Genomic DNA, 23,963 nt, shown 5'->3' with positions numbered 1-23,963 from the left:
AGCTCGTTCTAATTAAATAAATGTTAGTTTATTTTTTGAAGACTCCTTTCAATAACCTTCTTCCTGTTTTATTTTTAGTCCTTTTTGCTGGGTTCCTGGGTTTTGTCGGCCTTGGTTGACTTCGTCCTCGTTGAGGCCGTGTGGTATTTCTTTGGTATCGCTGCAGCTGGGAATTTGCCTTCTGGATTGTAAGTAGCTCTCAAAGATTAGCTTAATAATTACTTAAATCTGATTTAAGTTATTGTACATGGAAGTCAGTAAAAGAATATATTAAACTCATAGATGTTGTAAAATTGATTTTAAGGGTAAAAGAATCCAGTGTATACTTAGTCACATTTTCATTATGTTCTTGAAACAGAATCTGTATTACACTCACTCTTCTTTCCAGCTTTGAGATCTCATATTTTAGAGAATTTTTAATGAATGTCCTGTTCTGGTCCAGAAGATAGAATTAATTTTGTATTTTTATAGTGAAATTTTGTCTGTAGTTTTATGAACTAATTAAAATTTAGTTAGATTAGATTTGGAAACAGTTTGAAGTTAAGCTTCTGAAAAATGATGTTTTTAAAATTGATATTGTTTAGATACTTCTGCCAAAGATAAAACAAAGTTTATAACTTCATAGCCAGCCTGCAGTGGCCAACCTAATTCAGTGTGTGTGTGTGTGTGTGTGTGTGTGTGTGTGTGTGCTTTCATATTGTGTTGATCTTCTTTAAAAATAAAACAAAACATGTATTAGTTTATGAAATAACTAGTATCTAAAAGTAGAGTAGCACATATAAATGACCTTAAAGCATCTTGGAATTAAGTATCTGAGAGATGAAATACTGTGAAATAAAGATACATCAGATATTTAAAATTCTGTGTGTACTAACTTCTGCCTTATTTTAATTTAGGTATGTGTTTTTAGAGAACTGTTTGGGTACTGAATGTATCTTAATTCAGATTCACTTTGGATCTCTACCTTAAAAATATAGTTAGTTAGTGATCTAATAGCCTTCACACTTATGTTGTTAATATTTACAGTGTAGCCTTTATGGGATTTACTTAATTATTATTGCACTCATTAAATAACTGTTGACCATTAGCTGTTTTAATAATGTGTGATTCCGAATGATATCTGAATGGAGAGACACAGTGAGAGAGGGAACACAAGCAGGGGGACTGGGAGAGGAAAAAGTAGGCTTCCCGCCAATCAGGGAACCTGATGCGGGGCTTGATCCCAGGACCCCTGGGATCATGACCTGAGCCGAAGGCAGACGCTTAACTGACTGAGCCACCCAGGCACCCCTTGTTTTGTTTTTTTAAGATTTTATTTCTTTATTTGACAGAGAGAGAGAGAGAGAGAGCAGAGTGGCAGGCAGTGGGCGAGGGAGAAGCAGGCTCTCTGTTGAGGAGGGAGCCCGATGCGGGGCTCGATCCCAGAACCGTGGGATCATGACCTGAGCCGAAGGCAGATGCTTAACTGACTGAGCCACCCAGGTGCCCCTAGATGGAGAAGTTTAAGTTGAGTCTTTTGCTGTTGTGGAAAATAGTGTAGTCATCAGGAATGATTCATGTTGATTCAGAAGAGAAGCAGTGTTACTAAGTCATTAGTTTTCCCCAAACATTTCTCATCTAGGCTAATTCTTTTTGGTTTTTTCTACAGCCTCCTGAGATATGGAAGTATATTGAAAGACAATATGAATGTTAATTCAGCCATCACCTGAATGAGAACATCTTTCTCTTTCCTTTTCAAATCATGAAACATTACATATGGCTTTTTAGAGTCCTGAAGCTTTCTCAAACATAGACTTCTTGGAACATAAATCTTTGTTTCAGTAAACTCTGCATTTTGTGAATACATCTTTCATTAGACGTTAGCAAAGCTTCAGAAACTCAGCAGAGGAAACTACTCTTTCTTTAGTCAGCGTGCTTTATAATTTGCAGTATTCTTCACATAACCTCTTGTTACCCTTTTTCTTTTGCCGCCAATGCCAAATTTATTTGCACTCTCTACAGTTCTTCATTTCTATTTAATTCTCTCTCTTTTTTTTTTTACCTGACTGTAGTTAAAACTTGTCTTAGAAATGTCACTAGCGGGGCGCCTGGGTGGCTCAGTCATTAAGCGTCTGCCTTCGGCTCAGGTCATGATCCCAGTGTCCTGGGATCGAGCCCCGCATCGGGCTCCCTGCTCTGCGGGAAGCCTGCTTCTCCCTCTCCCACTCCCCCTGCTTGTGTTCCCTCTCTCACTCTGTCTCTCTCTGTCAAATAAATAAATAAAATCTTAAAAAAAAAAAAAAGAAAAAAAAAGAAATGTCACTAGCAACCAACTAATTTTTAAAGCCAGTGTCTTATTTTCATTTGTTTTATTTGCCCTTTCAGTAGCTCATAAATACTTTTGAGCTCCCATTATTTCATGAACTAACCTGCTGCCTTGAGCCCCAGCCTACTGCTCTCTCCTGGTGCTTTTTGATCTTATTTATTGTGTGCAGCTCCTTTCTCAAGCTTACTCTGGGCTTCCTTGTCCACTCCCATGACGTCAGCTACAGTTAACATCTGTTGTTTGTTTCCCAGCTCTCTATCTCCAGCCCATATACTCTCCTGATCTTGCTAGAGTCATATTTCTAGTGACTTCTAAGACTCAGAGAAAATTTGTCATGTTCTGAGCTCTCATCTCTTCTGGTCTCCTCTTTTGCTGGGCTCGCATCTCCATTAATGGCATTTCCATCTACCTGGTCATCCAGTCTTTCTCTTTTCTCATCCTTGGACTAGGGCACCAGGTCCTGTTAATTTGAAGTCCTGTGTAAATCATTCATTCACCACATCTTCTCTACTCCTGCTGTCAGGTCAGTCTAAACTCTAAGATGTTATTTATTTATTTGAGAGAGAGAGTGAGAGTGAGAGCGAGCTCACAAACAAGGGGAGAGGCAGAGAGAGAGGGAGAAGCAGACTCCCCACTGAGCAGGGAGCCTGACACCGGACTCATTCCCAGGACCCCGAGATCATGACCTGAGCTGAAGGCAGACACTTACCTGACTGAGCCACCCAGGCGCCCCTAAACTCTGATCTTTTCCTGCCTAGATTGTTCCATAATTCTCTAACTAGTCTTCCTATCCACTTCAAAGCATCCCAGATAATGTGGTTAGAAATTATTCTTCCAAAATGCAAGTTCAGCCATGCCAGTCTTCCTTTTAAAATCTTTTAAATCCTCATTTCCTTCAAAGTAAAAATCAGACTCCTCCAGGATGGCAGCGAAGCAATCTGAGCAGTGGGAGTGCAGAGGCTTTGCCGTCAGATATACCAGATTTGAGATTCCAGCTCTCCCACGGTACTACTTGTGTATAATCTTGAGCAAGTTACTTCTCTCAAGTTCCCTTCCTGAGCTCAGTTTATAGTGGATCCTCATATGTAAATTGAGGGTCAGAACTCTATACTTCCCAGGCAGTGGGAAGAATTAAGAGAGCTCTTTCATGCAAACATCCTAGCAGTGACAACCCCCGACCCCTCATACTGATTTTCTTCTTTCCCTTTAGAGTCCTCATCATCTGGCCCCAGTCCAGTGTTTCAAGCCACTCCATTGGTCATTCAGCTTTCTTAACATACTATGTATTTGTATTCTCATGCCTGCTTGGTTTTCTTTTTGCACCTGTCGCCCTTTGGCAGGAGTAATTGCCCTTTTATGTGTATTCCAGCAAATTTATTAAGATCCCTAGCGTTTATTACATTGTCATTGTCATTATGACCTGGGCCTTCCATGCCATCCTTCTGGCTGTTTGAGGGAGAACTAGTTTTACTTTATGTACTCAATTGCCTTACCTTCTGTAATGTTGAAGGGGTAGCCTTGATTGCAGTGTAGCCCGTAAGACTATAAGGTAAGGTCTTTGAACCGTAGACCTGTTCATTTCTTTTCTAGTGTCCTGCATAGAAATTATACGTAGCATCTGATAGAGTCTCAAGACTGTTATTTGAAATTCAGAAAATGTAACCATTATGTTTTGAAAGTAAAGATAACTCCATTAAAAGCTATGTATATTAGGTGCTTTTAGAAACCCATGCCTCTCACACAACTGTCCTTAAATACCTATTATTTTTTAGTTATTAGTATTTACATATGGATGTTATATTGTTTCTCAGAATTGAAACTCTCCAGAATAAGTGGAATTTTGAGTTTTCATACATCATGTTAAAATGTATCTGATTACAGCCTAATAAAATTATTGTTTAATTGTGCTTTAGATTATCTATAGTTTTACTGTGAGAACCATAACATGTGTTTTCACTTTGTGTCAATAAAGTTTTTTGTTGTATTTTGTGCTCCCAAGTTAAGTTCTTCTCATCAAGAAAAGCCATTGCAGAGAACTTGCCATTTAATAAGTTAGCAAGGGGCGCCTGGCTGGCTCAGTTGGTGGAGCATGCAACTCTTGATCTCAGGGTTGTGAGTTCGAGCCCCATGCTGGGTGTATTTAAAAATAAAATCTTTAAAAAAATACAAAAAAAAAAATTAAATAAGTCACGTAAGAGTAGATTAGACTGTATAGTAGAGAGTAGGCTGTGACTGTATGTGACTGTATGTGACTGTGTATGACTGTATATGACTGTGTATGACTGTGTGTGACTGTGTGTGACTGTGTGTGACTGTGTGTGGCTGTATATGACTGTATGTGACTGTACCATAAACCTATGTATCAAATATAGGAGCTATTTCCCATGTTTCAGAAATAATAATTTGTTTAAAAGATATTTGCTAAAGTATCTTGCTCACTTGACTATTTAAACTAAAAACTTCAAGTAGTTTTCTCTTTGTGGAGAAACTACGTCTAAGAGAAACTATGTCTCAGTACCATCTTGACTCCTTTATCTTACGTAGCTCTGAGAATGTTTATGTTCTGTGAACTTGTTTGCTTTTTATTATTGAAAACTGGTGGTTGACATAACAGGAACTTGGTTTCTAGTCCTGGTTCTTCAACTGAGCAAGTCACATAACCTCTTTGGACTTTAGTTCCTTTATGTATAAAACAGAAGAGTTAGACTAGAAGATCATCTAAGGGATCTTCTAGTATTAAAACACTATTTTATGATTAGGCTCCTTCATGTTTACCTTTTCTTTTTTTTTTTTTTTAAGAATATGAATTTACCCATGTTAATTATAGAAATCCATTTCTGACTAATGCATTTATTTGATTCTTAGTCCCTTTAGGAGGTGATCATGTTAAGAGTAATGAAAGTGATTTAGCAGAGAGGAAGTTATAATAGACTCATTTTCATATTTCCATAATATTTAGAATAATACGTGCTTTACAGATTATAGTTCATTTCCTTTTCTTTTTAAATGGGGAAGTTACTTGGTTTGTTACTTTATTAGGGGAAATTAAATGGCAAGGCTACGGTAAGAATCCAAGGTCCCTGACTAGTGCTGTTATACCATGACATATGGCCTGGGGAAAAAATCATTCTCTTGTAATGTGATGTTTAATCAATAAGAAGAGCAAACTGTTTATATTGGAGAAATATATTTTACCCTACAGCAGGAAATTTCATGTCATAGGAATGAACTTGGGTTATGGGGCTGAAATAGATTCTCGGATTGGGTCTCCTGCATTGGTTGTATGTAGAGTCTGGTGCACAGTGGGCTCTCAGTAAGTGTTTATTGAATGACTATTATCTGTTTGCAAAAAAAAAAAAAAAATGAATTCAGAGTAGGGGAGGGCTAATGGAGATTGCCTTTGCAGGCCCCTTCAGGTGATTGCTCCTGTTAATTTTGGTTGGTGACATGTAACAGTGATGGGTTGAACATAGTTGTTTGTGTAGGAATCTTGGAAGTTTGGTGTTTAGAACACAAAATATAGTAAGATTTAGCCCATCAATCCTGAGTGTAAATTAAACCAAAGGGAGCTTTGGTTTGCGTTTAATCAAATTATAATTTAACAATTTAAACTATTTTGAACAGTAAGTGGATTTTCTTTTCTTTTTTTTTTTTTTTTTTGGCCTACTGACTTGATTGACGTCAACCCACTTGCACGTAGAATTAAATCCAAAACGTTGTCAACTGTGTATTTAGATAAGGCTTCATTGTGAAATACAAATTGGATATTTTTCTCCCGGTAACTCCAAATATGTTTTATACAAGTTTTGAAAAAAAAAATAATGAATTCATTAGAATAATTAAGAATATTTAATTACGTTGTCACATACTAAGATCCCACAAAAGTGTTTTTAAATTTATTTTTTTCAGGAGAGAACGGACTTGGTAATATCATACAGAATATCCACTGGCCTTAGGGTAGTTAGTAAAGTGAATATAAAGAAACTAAAGACAAAAACCTGCTTATCATTCAAAGCATTTCACTGTTTACATTGCTTAGTGACCGTAAACTACCTGATCGGAAGCTTTTTCTGCGCACACTCCGAAGGTAATTGCGGTAGAGCATGACACTAATGACTCGAGCCTGAAATTGTTTTGAAACAATGTAGTAGAGAATCACATCCAGGCAGGTGCTGAGGTTCATGAGGAAGGTGGTAAAGGCTCCCCAGGGATTGTAACTGTTCTCATCCCCTCCCAGCATCAGGAAAGCAAAACAGACGTGGAAAGGCATAAAGCAGACGAGCACCTGCACCATGAGCGTGATGATGATTCTTATAGACTTCTCCTTGACTTTTGGTTTCAGCTTGGATGTCTTCCCGTGAAGGAGACTATGAATGATGACTAAGTAGCACCCAATCATGATGAACAGGGGAATCAAGAAAAAAAGTATCAGTCGAGTGAAGTTTAACATGTTAATAGCTTTTAAGTGGATGATGTCAGAAATCTTCAGGCAGGTGGGGGGTGTGGAGGCCTTATCTGGGTCTTCATAGAGCAGTAGAAGTGGGATGGTAGTTGTCAGGGTCATTATCCAGACTCCCACACATGCTAGCATGGCTTTGCCTGTGTTTTTAAGTTCTTTGGCATATTTTGGCTGCACAATGGCCATGTATCTGTCGGCACTAATAAAAGCAAGAAGCCATAGAGCAATACTTGGATAAAACACCGTGAGAACCCCAAGAATCTGGCAGAAGTACTCTCCAAATGGCCATTCGCCTTTTGCATAATAAAACATCCGAAAGGGTAAACTCATTATAAATATTAAGTCCAGTAATGCTACATTCATCATATAGATGGTTACAGTGGTTCTCTTCTTGGTGGTACAACTAAAAACCCATAAGGCGGTGGCATTAACAAATAATCCGATTATGAAGATACAGCTGTAGAAGATAAGGGCTGCGATCTTGTATTCTTCTGGGTATGAATCATTCAAAGGGCCAGGTTGAACTTGATTGTGAGGAGTGGTCATCTTACAGTTTGTTGGGGGAACGACACTTAGAAACTGTAAAATAGTTAAGAAGAATAGGAGGAATAAAACCTTTTGTTGAAAAATAAATGCTTAACACTCTCATCCTTGACTTGGCATGTCAGTGGATTTTAATTATAAGAGTATTTTGTGTTGTAGAGTCAACGTATGTGTCTTAGTGTTTATTAAGAAATACATTTCCTAGGTATTATTACTAATATGCACTAACCTATTAAAATGGCCTGGTGTGTTATAAAGCACTGGCAAATTTATTCATTTTCTCTCTCTCGGCTCACCTCCCATTTCCCCTAAAGAATAACCTTTTTTTTTTAAAATGATTTTTCCTGTAGTGTGAAATTGGGTAGCAATTATTCTTATAATAAACATTCTTTGATTGGGACTAATTGGGAGAAGGCCATTCTGAATTTTGAATCTTACAAAATAGTCTGCTACTTTTTTATCATCTTTATTCTGTTTAAATGTTTTGTAAGCCAGGTTAGTGATGTCCAAAGGATGAATTTTTACTCATTAAATATAGTTTTAATATATAAAATGTGTATTAGAAAACTAGTAAAGGAACCACGTAACTGGTTAATTCATAGTAATTCTCATTTGAGAGCAGGAACTTTTCCTTTTGCCTACTATATCCCCACTGCTTCTTGAGTCCATAGGAGTACTCGTTAAATGTTTGCTGAATTGATGGATGAGTGAAGGAGGGACCCACAGCAACTGCTCTCTGGTTTGTCAATGAATACTTGCTTGGTTGGTTATTAAACCTATTTATTTTTAAGTGGAAACACTTCCTCATAGTATTACGTTCTTTCTCAATTACCATAGGTCTAGAAACAGCGGTGTGTTGCGCCATGGTCCACAGATTAAGAGCTTGACTCTTAGAACAACAGAGGAGCTAGTTTTTCATGCACAGTTGGAAGTGCCTAGCACTGTCTTCAGATGGTGTTTACCAGTGTCCTAGAAATGGATGTCACTGGTGTGCACAGAAGGCAACACCTCGGGAAGAGGACATCGCTAGTATAGTAACTCTCATGCCCTCCCTCTACCTAGAGAAACTTAAGTATTATTTGTCAAATTAAATTTAAAAAAGCAATATCAAAGACAAGTAGTTATTAATTAGAAGTCACTCAATAACTTTAGGTGTATGCAGGAACTAACTCCCATCGAACACTGTCCATTTCTAATGGGAAGGAGTTTAGTTGTGATTGTAAATATCATCGACCCTCCTCAGAGTGAAACTTCCATCACCCATGATGCAACGTCAACAACAGTGATTTTAAAAATAAACTCGCTTACAAAGAGATGGAATCTTGTGGTATCCCCTTGAAACATGGAGGTGTAAGAAAAGTTTCCTTCAGAAATGTCACTTGTTAGAGTGGGCTGTCTCTAAATCAGCCCTGAGTCTTCCTTTAGTGAGAACTGTGGGGGTGATTAGCAGTCTGGTCAGTGGCATCATGGGCTGTTGATAATTTAAAATGCATTTGAGCAAAAAAAATAAAATGAATTTGAGCAATTGCTGTGAACAAACACAAGATAAGAGTTTGTTCTTCCATTCCCCCCCACTCCCTTTTTTCCTTCCTTCTTGACTACAGCTAGTTAGCCAAGTATCTAGGTTAGATAGGATTTTGGATTAGAATTGTATATATTAATAGCCTGTATTAAAATTTTCAAATATTGGTGTGACTAGAATTTTAATTCCTATCAAATGAGAAAAGTACTGTATAGAAAAATTAAATCTCCAGTATTATACAAAGGAGAATAATTTTGGAGGCTTGACTCTTTAAATTTTCATTGAATTTTTAAATAGTAGCAGTTGTAAATGAAATTTTGTATCTTTTTTCTCTTTTGATATTGTTTCTGGACTCCCTTCCCCCATCCTTATCCCTGAATTTTGTCACATAAATTTCATAGTTACAAACCCTTTTTGAGTAAATCTTTTAGCCCCCATTGGGCTCAAGCTGCTTTTAATGTCACCAACACTTGTATTCATTTGCTTAAGGTTGAAAAAAATACGTGTGATGCATGTTTTAAAGGCATTACCAGACAGGTTGTGTTGTGCTGTTGTAAACACAAATACATTTTTGGATAAATATTAAAAAGTGATTGGCTTTCAAGTCAGTATTTTAAAAACTTTAGATTCAGTAACTATAGTCTTTTTTTAAAGATTATTTGAGACGGAGGGAGGGAGGGACTGGGGGAGGGGCAGAGGGAGAAGGAGAGAGAGAATCTCCAGCAGCCTATGCGTGTTGGGGGCTTGATCTCAAGAGCCCGAGATCATGACCTGAGCTGAAATCAAGAGTCAGACGCTTAACTGGCTGAGCCAACCAGGCACCCCTTAGTCTTTTTTTTTTTTGGAAGCATTTAAGTACATTTTGTGGAACAGAGTAATTGAAACCAAGTGACAAAGACTCCTAAATATGATTTAACCTAGCAGCATTTTCCTTAAGTTGAAAAAAATTACATTTACTGTTAATGTAAAACAATGTTGAAAATAAATAAAAAATCACATTAATAGTGTAGGAAGATGACAGCATAACCCATTTCAAAGTCCTTTGCCAGCATAGTGTCAGAAATGTATTGTTAAATTATTTTGAAACTTAATAAGTATAGCACTACTTTTTTTTCTGTCACATACAAAGTTATTACAATATTACTGACCACTTTTCCCATGCTGTACTTTTCATCCCCGTGCCTTACTTATAACTGGAAGTTTGTACCTCTTAAGTATAGCATTACTTGGTGATAATCTGTGATGAAATTAACTAAATGCTACTTACCTCCTGTCCATCAAAAGGCTGTGTTAGAGAGGAACATTTTTCATCATATCCAGTTATGTAAAAGAGATATCCTGTGTTAAAATAGCTCTTTCTAAAAATGGTATATTTAAGAAATGCAGTATTTCTTTTGTTTTAGGTTCTTCTTTTCATTTACAAAGTTGTTTCAAATACAATACTTGGCATAGGAGTTGGTACTCCTTCGGCTGTAATTGCCGCTTTGTCTCTTTCAGGAAGTACTCTCTGAAATAAGGCGTTTTCAATTTATGACTTTACCCTGGATGTGGTTTCTCTCACAAATGATTTGTTTATGAAGTCATGATTAGCATAAACTCCGCTTGAAGTGAAGGCATATAGTTAAGAGAATCAAACAAAAAGAGGAAAATGTATTTAGTTCCTTTACTTTGATGCTTAAAGTCTGCATCATCTATTGAAGGAGAATGAGATTTGATGTTGACTAGGATGGGATTCATAGTATAGCTTCTTCACTCTTTAAGCTGTGTGACTTTGTCTAGTTACTTAACCCCTCTGAGTCTCTGTTCCTACTTAGTCTCTATACAGTTAAGATAGAGATAATACTCATCTGATAGGATTGTGAGAACTCTAAACCAGAAAAATCCCAAGTGCTTAACATAGTGCGTGGCATTTTGTACTAATTTAGGTACTCCTAAACAGAGTTAACCCTTTATCACAAAGTTCCTGAAACCATAAAATACCCACTTTTATTGTTAAGATATTTCTAAGTGGTTAAAATTGGGATCCTTGGTTATTTGCTTCTGCCTTGCATATGCATTTATGCACTTTGGTTTGCCTTTTTTTTTTTTTTTTTTAAGAGAGAGGAGTGAGTGCGAGGTGGGTGGGGGGGTAGGGGCAAAAAGAGAAGGAGAGAGAATCTCAAGCAGACCCCCTCCCCCACCCCAAGCACAGGGCTCAATCTCACCACCCTGAGATCATGACCTGAGCGGAAATCAAGAGTCAGATGCTTAACCGACTTGAGCCACCCAGGCACCCCTTCTTTATTTTTTAGTCCCCAATGCATTCTATCCCTTTTCTGTCACATGGAAGTCTAGAAATAATCCCTTTTGTATAAACATCTCTGCAAATTGCTAAGAAAGGACTGGAATTCTTCAGTGGAATAATTTGCATGTTGGGAGTATTTTAACCTCAGAAGGGAAGTGAAACCAATAGGAAGGGAAGTGAGCAACCCCAATCATCGCGTGCCTCATTACATTAAATTTTTTACTTTCTCTTTTCTTAAAAAAAATATTATCTCATTTGCTTGTCTTAAAATTTTATCTTTATTTTTGGTGATACATGATTTGTCAACTTTTAAAAGGTACATGAACTTAACTATTTGCTTTTTGAATTTAAGACAGTTTGAGGGCCCTTGCTCTTTTTTTTTTTTTTTTAAAGATTTTTTTTTTTTTTTTTTTTTATTTGAGAGAGAATGAGAGAGAGCAAGCACATGAGAGGGGGGAGGGTCAGAGGGAGAAGCAGACTCCCTGCCGAGCAGGGAGCCCGATGCGGGACTCGATCCAGGGACTCCAGGATCATGACCTGAGCTGAAGGCAGTCGCTTAACCAACTGAGCCACCCAGGCGCCCGGCCCTTGCTCTTTTTGTCCTCAGATAAAAACCATAGTAAGTCTGTGACTTATAAAAGTTACCTAAATTCTTGTCTTTGGTGATTAAGTACTTTTGATTGTGATAGCCTGCCATCATCATAGTAATGGGTTTTAGAAGCATTGACAGCAACCTAAGCAACTCCTTCTTGTGTCGATGAGGGTGCAAGGCCCAAAGAGGGCCAGTCCCTTGCTGAGGAACTCAGACCCCGGCCCCCCCCCACCAGGGTCCTCCCTTTACCACCCTGGCTGCTGGAATAAACTTCTTGTTACGAGGTTAATACATCAGCATATTCACCAGACAGTATTTATTCATTGCTCGGTTACATTGCATGGATTTATGTTTTATGTGCAGTTTGGGAGTTTGATATTGCAGCTGGATTAGGAACCTCTTATCTGCAGATCCAATCTTTCCATTGCCTTAATTTCATATGCCCTGTCACAAGTTTTTCTTTTTTCATTAAGTATTGATTAATGTTCCCTGTGCGGCTGAAATCAACCAGTGCAGCGATGGCATGTAGCTCATTAAGGTTTGAGTCCTTTATTGTACACAGGGAGATTGTTTTTTTCCTACTTGCCAGTCTTGCAAAGAGAGACACAGAGGCGAGGCTTGAGGGTAGATCAGCTCTCGTTCCCCACTTCCTCTCTGTTTTACTCATGTGGGACCTTTTGCATCTGTTCTTCCTTGCCTTTCTCGTGCTGTTCCACCAACCGTCACATCTCTTGGCTTCGCCAGCGGCTGTGTGTCCTTAAGTCTTAGTTCCAGTGCTGCGCTTTCCAGGAAATGTTCCCTGGCCTCTGAAGCTGGGTTGGTTATTCACCCCTGTAAGGTTCCTTGGCACTTGGTACTTGTCCCTGTGGTGGCCTGTGTTTGTATTATTGTTGAGTGTTTCCTTCCCTTTTATCCTCCACTAAATTGAAGTTTCTCAGGGTTGGCATGTGTTGTATGTGTGTATGCGTGTAGCCAGCATTTAATAAATATTGGTAGAATGTGTGACTGAAAATGTAGGTGAACAGGTGGAGGGTCGAGGGAGTCGTGGGTGGATTGTTGCGCTGGGTGACAGCATCACGGACGCTGTGACCCACTTAGGGGAGGGGATCTGCCAGTCGCCAGGCCACCGTGGAGACTCAGGCTCAGGGCAGTGGCCCTCCTCTCCTCTCTGTGACCCCTGTGGTATTTCACACCGTTCCCTGTGTCTCTGGCCCTCCACAACACCTTTATGTTGGTTGTAAAAAAGAATGACACTGAGAAAAATTCCCCAGAACCATTTGGCAGCAAGTAAACAATGGATCAAGAAGTTAACTCTTACAGTGTCCAGTTTGCTTCTTTAATACTTGAGCTTAATGAATTTTTTATTCAAGCAGAAGAACTTCCCTCATTCTGGGACTGTTCATGCCACTGTACTTTCCCTACTTATTTTGGAATATGAGTGAAAGAGAAATTTTTCATCTTGCGGAAGAGGGATTTCACATATCCCAGGGGCTTTACTTCCCTTCGCTTTGTGAAATGATCTGTTTTTTTTTTTTTTTTTTTTTTAAGATTTTATTTATTTATTTGAGAGAGAGAGAATGAGAGAGAGCACATGAGAGGGGATAGGGTCAGAGGGAGAAGCAGACTCCCTGCCGAGCAGGGAGCCCGATGCGGGACTCGATCCAGGGACTCCATGGATCATGACCTGAGCCGAAGGCAGTCGTTTAACCAACTGAGCCACCCAGGCGCCCTGAAATGATCTGTTTTTGTTCCATTTTTGAATTCTGGTTTAGATGTTGAAAGCCCTCAATGAATTTTTATTTTAGCACTCGAGCCCAGTTTTTGAGTGAATATAGTTTAGTTAGGCCAATTTCATAATTCTTAGGAAGGATGTAGTTAATGGATTTACACAGTAAGTCCCAGTTATATTTGTCTACACCACAGATAGAATTATATTTCCTGTTCTTAACATATTTCTTTTTACCACTGCATGCGCAAGGGGAGGGGATCTTGTTCTAATTCCTTACCCCAGTGTTTTGGGGAAGGGATCACTGTCCTTAATGTTTGTTTTTCTCAGGGAGGGTGGCCATCAACACGGAAGGCTGGAGTGGTTGGTAGACAGCCCGCCTGTCCCCAAGAAGAGGGTTGTGAGGGAAGTGAGGAGTGCTGTGAACCGGGTTGGGGGGTAGGGGTGGAATCTTACTGTTTGGTGACCCTAACAGTCTCCCATTTTGAGGTGATGGAATCTTTGTTGCCCTACCCCTCTCTCTGTCAAACTTGTATCTAAACGGACTGCTCTGTCTTGTGTGTGTGTGTGTGTGCGTGTGTGTTGTTTTTAATGAAGGAGCCATATTGAATAGTTTTCTTGATAAAGAAGATTGAGGTACTATTTGTCTAAATCTGTTTTTAAGAAAAATGTCAACACCTTGTAGCTATAATCCTACAGCCAAGTTGATATGAACCTCCTTTTCACTTGATTTCCTAAGTTGTATTATAAATTTAGCAATTCTCAAATTCCTTTTCCTTGGCAATTTTTGTACAGTTGAAAAATTTTACAAGCATATAGATGATCAGGCAGTTACTTAACTCACAGCAAATTGAGCCTAGATAACCAAAGTGATCTATAATTCTAGTTAAAATAGATCTAAATCAGCAATGAAAGTAGAGTTCCTTAAAGATATTAAAGATTCTCTCACTTAGAGGATCTTAGGAGAAGGCTGCTGCAGGAGAGTAAAATTAGTCCTGGACCAGCTGAAGTCCTGCAGAACCCCAGGCCAAGAGTTAGCAGTGTGACATTGCACTAACCGACTAGAGATCCAGTCAGAGTCCTGAGGACAGCTGATTGAGTAGAAATCTCTGGTTACCGTGAGGTACATGGTGGCCTTCTACAGACTCTGGCCTCACAGTTAAAGGAAATAGTATATTCCAGCAACTGGAAATTCTTGTGCATTGCTGGTGAGAGTTTCAATTTGGAAAATAGTTGGTTATTAAGTAGTAAAATGAAAATACATCTACCCTATGACTCAGATTCCACTCCTAAGAAACATAGATAAGAATGTTCATAGTAGCATTATTTCTAGTAGCTCTAGGAACAACCCATATGTTCAGCTGTAGAATGGATAAATCAGTTGTGTAGACATACAGGTGAATGCTTTTCACAATCGAAATGAATCCTGTAGCAGGCACGTGCAACAACATGGGTGAATCTTGGGCATATAGTGTTTAGTGAAAAAAGCCAGGCATGAAGGAATTTATATTGTATGATTTCATTTATATGAATTTCAAAAAGTAGACCAAATTGAAATCACATGTTGAGCGATTCGTGCTTAGGTGTTGAAACTCTTTGGAGGGTTGTGGGAGAATACAGTAGTAAGGAGGGCATACCAGAGAGCTTCCAGGATGCTGGCAAGTTCTAGTTATTGACCTAAGTGCTAATAACTCTAGTGTTTACTTTGTGATAATTCATTAAGCTGTATATTTTGTTTTGTCCTTGTATCTGTAAGGGTGTCAGTAGAAAACAGATTTTAAGATGAGTCAAGGAGGGCTTATTCATGAGGATCTCATGATACAAGAATGGAACCTCGTGAGGAAAGGGGAAACTGGCAGGACTGTTGCCTTGTGGTGCCCCCTCCCCCCACCCCGTTTGGCATGAAGAGATACAGGGCGGGAGAGGTTACTAGAACTTGGAGGGAGGGGAACCTGCCTGGAGAACAGTAGTGACTTTCTGTTGAGGGAACCTTGCAAGAAAGAGGGAACCAGGGGAATAAGTCCCCCAGCCTCGGGCTTCTCTCCCCTGAAATCTGCTCTGAGGCCCCGTTAGCAGGACCCAGTGGAAGCCGGGGGCCCGGACCTCCGGATGCAATCTGTGCCCTCAGCTTCTTGGACAGAGCAGGGTGGAGAAGGGAAGAGAAGCCACTGGATTCCCCACATGCTGCACTTTTTGTATGTGTGTTACATTTCATATTCAAAAAGGTTTTTGTTTTGTTTTTTTTTAAACTTGTGCTTTGAGTTGGCAAAGACTGGGTTGAGTGTCTCTGCCTCTTGGAAGCTGTTTCTGCGAGTAATTTTTTTAAACACCTTGTCTCGGTTCTTACCTGTGAATCATCTCATTCCTTAGAGCTTATGCAAAGTACATGTTTTAGACACCAAAATACTAGTTCTCTTTGTCTCTCTCCTGCCTGAAATGTCCCCCCTTTTTTTTCTGTGGCACGTTTACATTTTTCCTGGGAATTTTCAGACTGGGAATGGTTAGTGTGGGAGCTCTACCTCTGCCGCTAATTAATTCGCCGAGTTATCTTAAAAAAAAAGTTCATTTCTCTGATCACCACTCTCCCCATCTGGCAGAAAGGGGAGGTTGGATAAGGCTTCCTGGAAAGGCCTCCCTCCCACCTTTGGCACCTCACAGCTCTAAGGAACTCTTCCCACTGCGGTGCGTATTTTCTCTTTGTCTCTGTCTGAATTTTTGTAGGCCTACAGATGAGAGACATGGGCCAGAACTTGGGGCGCTGTGCCCTCATATCGCTGCACAGAAACCTCAGTGTGTCCAGGATTCATTTGGGGAAACCTCATGCCAGGGAGCCCTGAAATGTGTGTGTAGGTGTCTGGGGCTTCCTCCCAAGCAAAGCACCCAGAGCCCTGAGGGGTTTGCGCACTTCTGGCCTTTGCCCTCCATCCATGTCTCAAGTTGTGGCGGTGTTCTTTAGTGTGTGTGTTTTTACCTCCTTTTCCATTTAAGTCAACTTTACTGCTCTTAACAGATTTTATTTCATTTATTCTTTATATGGTTATCCATTTCTAGTAGCTTGTTCGATGGTCACAGCTAATTTGCCCATCTACTTTGACCTTTCTCCTATAACCGTTCCTTTTATATACAGCAGACAGCAGGTGTGGTTTTGAGAACACGCCAGGTCCAGGCCGCCCTCTGTCAGTCACATGGTCCCCCACCCTCTCCCGGGAGACCTGTCGTTCTTGGTGGCCGAGAACCTCATGGAGACATTATAATCAGCCTGCAGAGGAAGACACAAAGATGGCACAGGCTTTTTGTTTCCTTGGTAATAAAACTGCACTGATTTCTCGGTTACTCAGAAGCACTTTTTGCCAGAACTCACTCTCTTATGCTTAAAAAATTAATGTGGTCCCAGTGACGAGTCAGTTGAATTTTTGCAGTGATGCTATCTTCTTATTGCTTATACTTTTCTTGTGGATATTCTTTTTTTTTTTTTAATTTTAAATAGGCTCCACACCCAATGTGGGGCTCAAACTCACAGCCCCGAGGTCAAGTCACATGCTCTACCAACTGAGCCACCCCAGTGCCCCTTGTGTGGATATTCTTGATGAGAAATGTATGACCTTTGGCTCATACAGCCTCTTGCCGCCAGCAAGCCACATGGTCTAAAAGAAGCTCAATAGACAGGGGAAGGGAGCAGGTAGGTAGTACGACGCTCAGAGAGCCACAGGGCAGCCTGCAGGGGTGTATGTTTGGATCAAGGTTCTGCCTCTCGTGTAGGCTTTATTCTCCTAACAGTAATCACGGGTTCTTAGAACTGGGAGTTAGAGGTGCCTGGGATGTCTGTTCCTCCCTTGATGGCACTCTCTTCTCTCGTGTCACTCTTTGTGTGTCCGTCTTGTTAACGAGCCCCTGGCACCTCCATCTTCAGGGACTTCAGAGCACCCAACAGAATGCTTTGCATTTAGTAGGCCCTTAGTAAATAGGCTATAGATTTGACTAGTGTTTGTGTGTTTCTTTTTCTGTAAGAAAGAAAACTATGCCATGTCCCCAGAACTGAATGCCTCATGTTTCTAGGTAGATAGGATCACAAAGACCTATCAAGCCAAAGAATGAGACAGAAAAAAGAGATTGGGGTTGGTGGAGTACCAGCCCTCGGGGGAAAGTGTTTGGGCAGGAGAAACATTTGTTATGTCGGAGAAGTTCAGATCATTTATTTATGTAGGAGAACCTGCACAGTTAATGGTGCGGAAAGTAGTTTTAGATTGCTCATGTGTGTTATCTCATTTTCCCGCACTTTGACATTTCAAGGCTGCATGACATAAACACCGTGCTTTCACTGCCACCTACAGATGATTAGATGGTTTTGAAGCTCTTCACCTTTACCTGATTTGAAGTCTTGTTGAGATTGGAATAAAATTTTTATTTTTATTTATTTATTTTTGAAATAAATTTAAAAACCTTTTAATTGGTAGAAGGTAATAAAAATATTTTAATGTTAATTTCTAAGTATTTCTGTATTCTGTAGTATTCGGTAATAGACAGGTCTCCTCATTCCTCTAATAAAACATTTTGGCTTATAGACCATATCTGCCTTCATTGCGTGTTACCTTTGTTAGGAAACCGTTTTCCTCTGTAGGACATTGTACCCCTGGGCTAGGGCCCTGAGAAGCTTCCATTTTAAATGTTATTTGTGCCCAATATTAAGAGTTAAACATAAAGGTGGCCTTGGAACAAATTTGATGCGGTTTTTAAAATGTTTTAATTGTGGGAAAATAACGTGAAATTGACTGTCTTAACCGTTTTTTTTTTTTTTTAAAGATCTTATTTATTTATTTGAGAGAGAGAGACAGAGATAGCCAGAGAGAGAGCACGAGCGAGCAGGGAGGAGAGGGAGAGGCAGGCCGATGTGGGGCTCGATCCCAGGACCCTGGGATCATGACCTGAGCCGAAGGCAGACGCTTAACAACTGAACCACCCAGACGTCCCTGTCTTAACCACTTTTAAGTGTAAAGTTCAGTAGTGTTGAGTACACTCACGTTGTTGAGCAACCAGTCTCCAGAGCATCTTCCCTCCTCCTAAACAGAAACTCCGTACTCATTACACAGCTAACTCCCATCCCTCCCTTCAGCCCCTGGCAGCCACCTTTCTACCTTCTAGGTACCTCACTGAGGAGGAATCATACAGTACTTGCCCTCTGTGACTGGCTTATTTCACTGAGCATAATGTCCTCAAGGTTCATGCACGTTGTAGCACGTGTCTGAGTTTCCTTCCTTTTTAAGGCTGACTATTCAGTTGTATGAATATGCCGCATTTTGTTAATCCATTCTGCTGTTGATGGACACTTGGGTTGCTTCCACCTTTTAGCTCTTAGGACTAATGCTGCTATGAACATGGGTATATAACTATCTCTTCGAGACCCTGCTTTAAATTCTTCTGGGTGTGAATTTCTGGATCATATGGTAATTCTATTTTTAGTTTTTGAGGAACCACCACACTGTTTTCTGTAATGGCTACACCATTTTACATTTCCACCAATAACGCACAAGGGTACAAATTTCTCCACGTCCTTGCCAACACTTGTTATTTTGTTTTGTTTTGATAATAGCAATTCTAATGGGTGTGAGGTGGTATCTCATTGTGCTTTTGATTTCCATTTCCCTGATGATTAGCGATGTTGAACGTCTTTTCATGTGCTCATTGGCCATTTGTATATCTTCTTTGGAAAATGTCTGTTCACATTCTTTGTCCGTTTTTTAATCAGGTTGTTCTTTGTTGAGTTGTAGGAGTTCTTTATATTTTCTAAATAATAATAATCCCTTAGCAGATGTATGATTTGCAAATATTTCCTCTTATTCCATAGGTTGCCTTTTTACTCTGAGTGTGCCCTGTGATGTACAGAAAATTTTTTGGCTTGGTTTATCGTTTATCATATTCTCATGATAAGGTTGAATTGAAAAGCTTTAAATTTTTAAATGTTAGGGTAGGGTAGATTTTCCTAAGTAAAATCCACGTATTTTTAAAGGACCTTTCCCAGTGATTTAATCTGAAGAGTACCTCTAGTGCTCAACATCTTTCTTTCATCCAGGAGGGTGTAAAATAGGGTAGGCAGAAACAAGCTCTGTTGTAGAATTGGCTTACTTCAGAGCCTTCCACTTGCAAGAGCTTTTTTCTTATGCTCTGAAAATCGTTTGTCTCTATTATTACAATAATAGGAAAATAAAGAAGAGCATTTACCTTCCTATAGTGTTTTTGTTCCCTGTTCCTGATTGATATTTATCAATGATTTCTTTAAAAATATAGCATGTCTGCTCATCAGATTTTCAAATTACAAAAGCTGGGAAGATATTTTAGTAGTGGTAGAAGCTAAGCTCTTGTGTGTTGTGTGTCTTTTTTAAAAAATATTTATTTATTTGAGAGAAAGCATGCTCACACGAATGGAGGGGGGCAGAGGGAGAGAGAATCTCAAGCACACCCCCCACTGAGCACAGGGCCTTACAGAGAGGCTCCATCCCACAACCCCGAGATCCTGACCTGAGCTGGAGTTTATGACCTGAGCTGAAACCAAGCGTCACTCTCAACTGACTGAGCCACCAGGTGTCCCTGGGCTAAGCTCTTGGGACGAAGAAGCCCTGAATGCAGTGGCTCGAGAACACAGAGGTCTGTTTCTCTTTGTAACACCCTTGCTGGGTGAGCGAGCTCTGTTCTAGAAGTCATGAAGGGACTGAGCTGGTAGGACTCAATCATCCTCCAGGGTGGGTCTCATTGTTTCCATTTCCAGCCTGGAGTTAGGAGGGAAGTCCAGGATGAGGGATTAGGAGTTAGGAGGGAAGTCCAGGATGAGGGATTGCTTTTTCACCAGGTGCTTTGGAAATTGTAAATGCCACTCCTGCTCACACACCTTTGGCAAGAACTTGGTTATGTGGCCTCACCTAATCGTAGGGGAGGCTGGGAAACAATCCTTAGCAAGGCAGCCAAATCCCTAGAGATAAGGGAGAAATTGATTTTGGGGGGAACTGCTAGTTGTGTCTTCAAAGAGCAGTAGCTATGACACATTAGCTGGTTTAGTAACCTGGAGGCATGGGCCCACAATCAACATATAAAACACTGAAGAGAGAACATCAGGTCTATCTCTTCAGCCTACAAAAATCAGCTGTGGGGCACTGAATGGCATAGTTGTTGCTTTGGCGGTCCTGTTTGGAAAAGCCACAGGAAGCCTGTGAAATGGTACCATGACATGCCGCGAGTTACCACTAACGTGCTTGTAGATGCCATACGCAGTAGTACAGGGCAACAGGGGCAGCTCTGGTGGTCCTGGTCAGCATCAGGACGGGGCGAGGACGCAGACCTGCATGTGAGTAACAGTTGAGAGAGCAGGCAGTGTTTATTCCGGAGAGGAGAAGATAGGGCAGGAGAACAATCTTCAGTTATTGATTGGGCTGCTTTATGAATGTGGAGTTAAAAACTGGGGGTGGAGCGTGGCCAAGGGTGAATTAAGACTACAGGGAGATGCTACAGGAAGTTATTGGACTCGGTAAGGAGTAACTCTTTGGCACTCACGGCCTCAAGGCAAAGTGATACCCTGGGGAGATGCTGAATCACGGACACTGAAGATACTCAAGCAGTGGCTGGGAAAGCAGTGGGCAGGGGTGTTGTCTACGAAGTCCACACACTGAGCACGTGGCAGGAGTGGAGCCCCTGTGAAAGCCCTTTAAACCCTCAGCATCTCTGATTCTGTGTTCTCCTGTACTGTGAGATTCACTATACACACACACACACACACACTGGAATATTCATTTAAAAAGAAAGAAATCCTGCCATTTGTGACAATATGGATGGGCATTGAGGGCATTATGCTAAGTGAGATATATGAAAATTTTTTTATTATGTTAATCACCATACATTACATCATTAGTTCTCGATGTAGTGTTCCATGATTCATTGTCTGCGTACAACACCCAGTGCTCCATGCAGAACGTGCCCTCCTCAATACCCATCACCAGGCTAACCCATCCTCCCACCCTCCTCCCCTCTAGAACCCTCAGTTTGTTTTTCAGAGTCCATAGTCTCTCATGGTTCATCTCCCCCTCCGATTTCCCCCCCTTCATTCTTCCCCTCCTGCTATCTTCTTCTTCTGCTTTTTTTTTTTTAACATATAATGTATTATTTGCTTCAGAGGTACAGATCTGTGATTCAACAGTCTTGCACACTTCACAGTGCTCACCATAGCACATACCCTCCCCAATGTCTATCACCCAGCCATCCCATTCCTCCCACCCCACACCACTCCAGCAACCCTCAGTTTGTTTCCTGAGATTAAGAATTCCTCATATCAGTGAGGTCATATGATAAACATGTCTTTCTCTGATTGACTTATTTCGTTCAGCATAATACCCTCCAGTTCCATCCACGTCGTTGCAAATGGCAAGGTTTCATTCTTTTTGATGGCTGCATAATATTCCATTGTATATATATACACCACATCTTCTTTATCCATTCATCTGTCGATGGACATCTTGGCTCTTTCCACAGTTTGGCTATTGTGGACATTGCTGCTATAAACTTCGGGGTGCATGTACCCCTTCGGATCCCTACATTTGTATCTTTGGGATAAATACCCAGTAGTGCAATTGCTGGATCGTATGGTAGCTCTATTTTCAACTTTTTGAGGAACCTCCATACTGTTTTCCAGAGTGGCTGCACGAGCTTGCATTCCCACCAACAGTGTAGGAGGGTTCCCCTTTCTCCGCATCCCTGCCAACATCTGTCATTTCCTGACTTGTTAATTTTAGCCACTCTGACTGGTGTGAGGTGATATCTCATTGAGGTTTTGATTTGGATTTCCCTGGTGCTGAGCGATGTTGAGCACTTTTTCATGTGTCTGTTGGCTGTTTGGATGTCTTCTTTGGAAAAATGTCTGTTCATGTCTTCTGCCCATTTCTTGATTGGATCATTTGTTCTTTGGGTGTTGAGTTTAAGAAGTTCTTTATAGATTTTGGATACTAGCCCTTTATCTGATATGTCATTTGCAAATATCTTCTCCCATTCTGTCGGTTGTCTTTTGGTTTTGTTGAGTGTTTCTTTTGCTGTGCAAAAGCTTTTTATCTTGATGAGGTCCCAATAGTTCATTTTTGCCCTTGCTTCCCTTGCCTTTGGCGATGTTTCTAGGAAGAAGTTGCTGCGGCTGAGGTCGAAGAGGTTGCTGCCCGTGTTCTCCTTTAGGATGTTGATGGACTCCTGTCTCACGTTTAGGTCTTTCAACCATTTTGAGTCTATTTTTGTGTGTGGTGTAAGGAAATGGTCTAGTTTCATTCTGCATGTGGCTGTCCAATTTTCCCAACACCATTTGTTGAAGAGACTCTTTTTTCCATTGGACATTCTTTCCTGCTTTGTCGAAGATGAGTTGACCATAGAGTTCAGGGTCCATTTCTGGGATCTATATTCTGTTCCATTGATCTATGTGTCTGTTTTTGTGCCAGTACCATACTGTCTTGATGATGACAGCTTTGTAATAGAGCTTGAAGTCCGGAATTGGGATGCCACCAGCTTTGCTTTTCTTTTTCAACATTCCTCTGGCTGTTCGAGGTCTTTTCTGGTTCCATACAAATTTTAGGATTATTTGTTCCATTTCTTTGAAGAAAGTGGATGGTATTTTGATGGGGATTGCATTGAATGTGTAGATTGCTCTAGGTAGCATTGACATCTTCACAATATTTGTTCTTCCAATCCATGAGCATGGAATGTTTTTCCATTTCTTTATGTCTTCCTCAATTTCTTTGATGAGTATTTTATAGTTTTCTGAGTACAGATTCTTTGCCTCTTCGGTTAGATTTATTCCTAGGTATCTTATGGTTTGGGGTGCAGTTGTAAATGGGATCGACTCCTTAATTTCTCTTTCTTCTGTCTTGGTGGTGGTGTATAGGAATGCCACTGATTTGTGTGCATTGATTTTATATCCTGCCACTTTACTGAATTCCTGTATGAGTTCTAGCAGTTTTGGGGTGGAGTCTTTTGGGTTTTCCACATAAAGTATCATATCATCTGCAAACAGTGAGAGTTTGACTTCTTCTTTGCCGATTCGGATGCCTTTTATTTCTTTTTGTTGTCTAATTGCTTTGGCTAGGACTTCTAATACCTTGTTGAATATCAGTGGTGATAGTGGACATCCCTGCCGTGTTCCTGACCTTAGGGGGAAAGCTCTCAGTTTTTCCCCATTGAGAATATTTGCTGTGGGTTTTTCATAGATGACTTTTATGATATTGAGGTATGTATCCTCTATGCCTATACTCTGAAGAGTTTTGATCAAGAAAGGATGCTGTACTTTGTCAAATGCTTTTTCTGCATCTATTGAGAGGATCATATGGTTCTTGTTCTTTCTTTTATTAATGTATTGTATCACATTGATTGATTTGTGGATGTTGAACCAACCTTGCAGCCCAGGGATAAATCCCACTTGGTCATGGTGAATAATCCTTTTAATGTACTGTTGGATCCTCTTGGCTAGTATTTTGGTGAGAATTTTTGCATCCGTGTTCATCAAGGATATTGGTCTG

The 23,963-nt window shown here is 40.2% G+C and overlaps 2 protein-coding genes across 2 annotated transcripts in view; one reads left to right on the top strand and one right to left on the bottom strand.

Moving 5' to 3' along the window:
* UBAC2 (UBA domain containing 2) overlaps nucleotides 1-23,963 on the top strand; it is a 176,589-nt gene that overhangs the window by 30,673 nt on the left and 121,953 nt on the right. Inside the window, exon 4 of the mRNA XM_078070137.1 lies at nucleotides 79-188. Within this exon, the coding sequence (XP_077926263.1) occupies nucleotides 79-188 (110 nt within the window). The remainder of the gene's footprint in view (nucleotides 1-78; nucleotides 189-23,963) is intronic.
* GPR18 (G protein-coupled receptor 18) lies at nucleotides 6,136-10,330 on the bottom strand. Its single transcript, XM_036122825.1, has 2 exons — nucleotides 10,097-10,330; nucleotides 6,136-7,343 (listed from the first exon to the last, which is right to left on the bottom strand). Exon 2 carries the CDS (start codon nucleotides 7,308-7,310, stop codon nucleotides 6,315-6,317), a length of 996 nt encoding a protein of 331 aa, XP_035978718.1. The 5' UTR covers nucleotides 7,311-7,343; nucleotides 10,097-10,330; the 3' UTR covers nucleotides 6,136-6,314.

The sequence above is a fragment of the Halichoerus grypus genome, chromosome 4 (assembly GCF_964656455.1).
Source record: "Halichoerus grypus chromosome 4, mHalGry1.hap1.1, whole genome shotgun sequence".
In the NCBI taxonomy this organism is placed as follows: Eukaryota; Metazoa; Chordata; class Mammalia; order Carnivora; family Phocidae; genus Halichoerus; species Halichoerus grypus.
This window is presented reverse-complemented; position numbering and strand designations above follow the sequence as displayed.

Coding starts and splice junctions, on each gene's coding strand:
- GPR18 (XM_036122825.1), bottom strand. CDS start 7,310: ATGACCACTCCTCACAATCAAGTTCAACCTGGCCCTTTGAATGATTCA.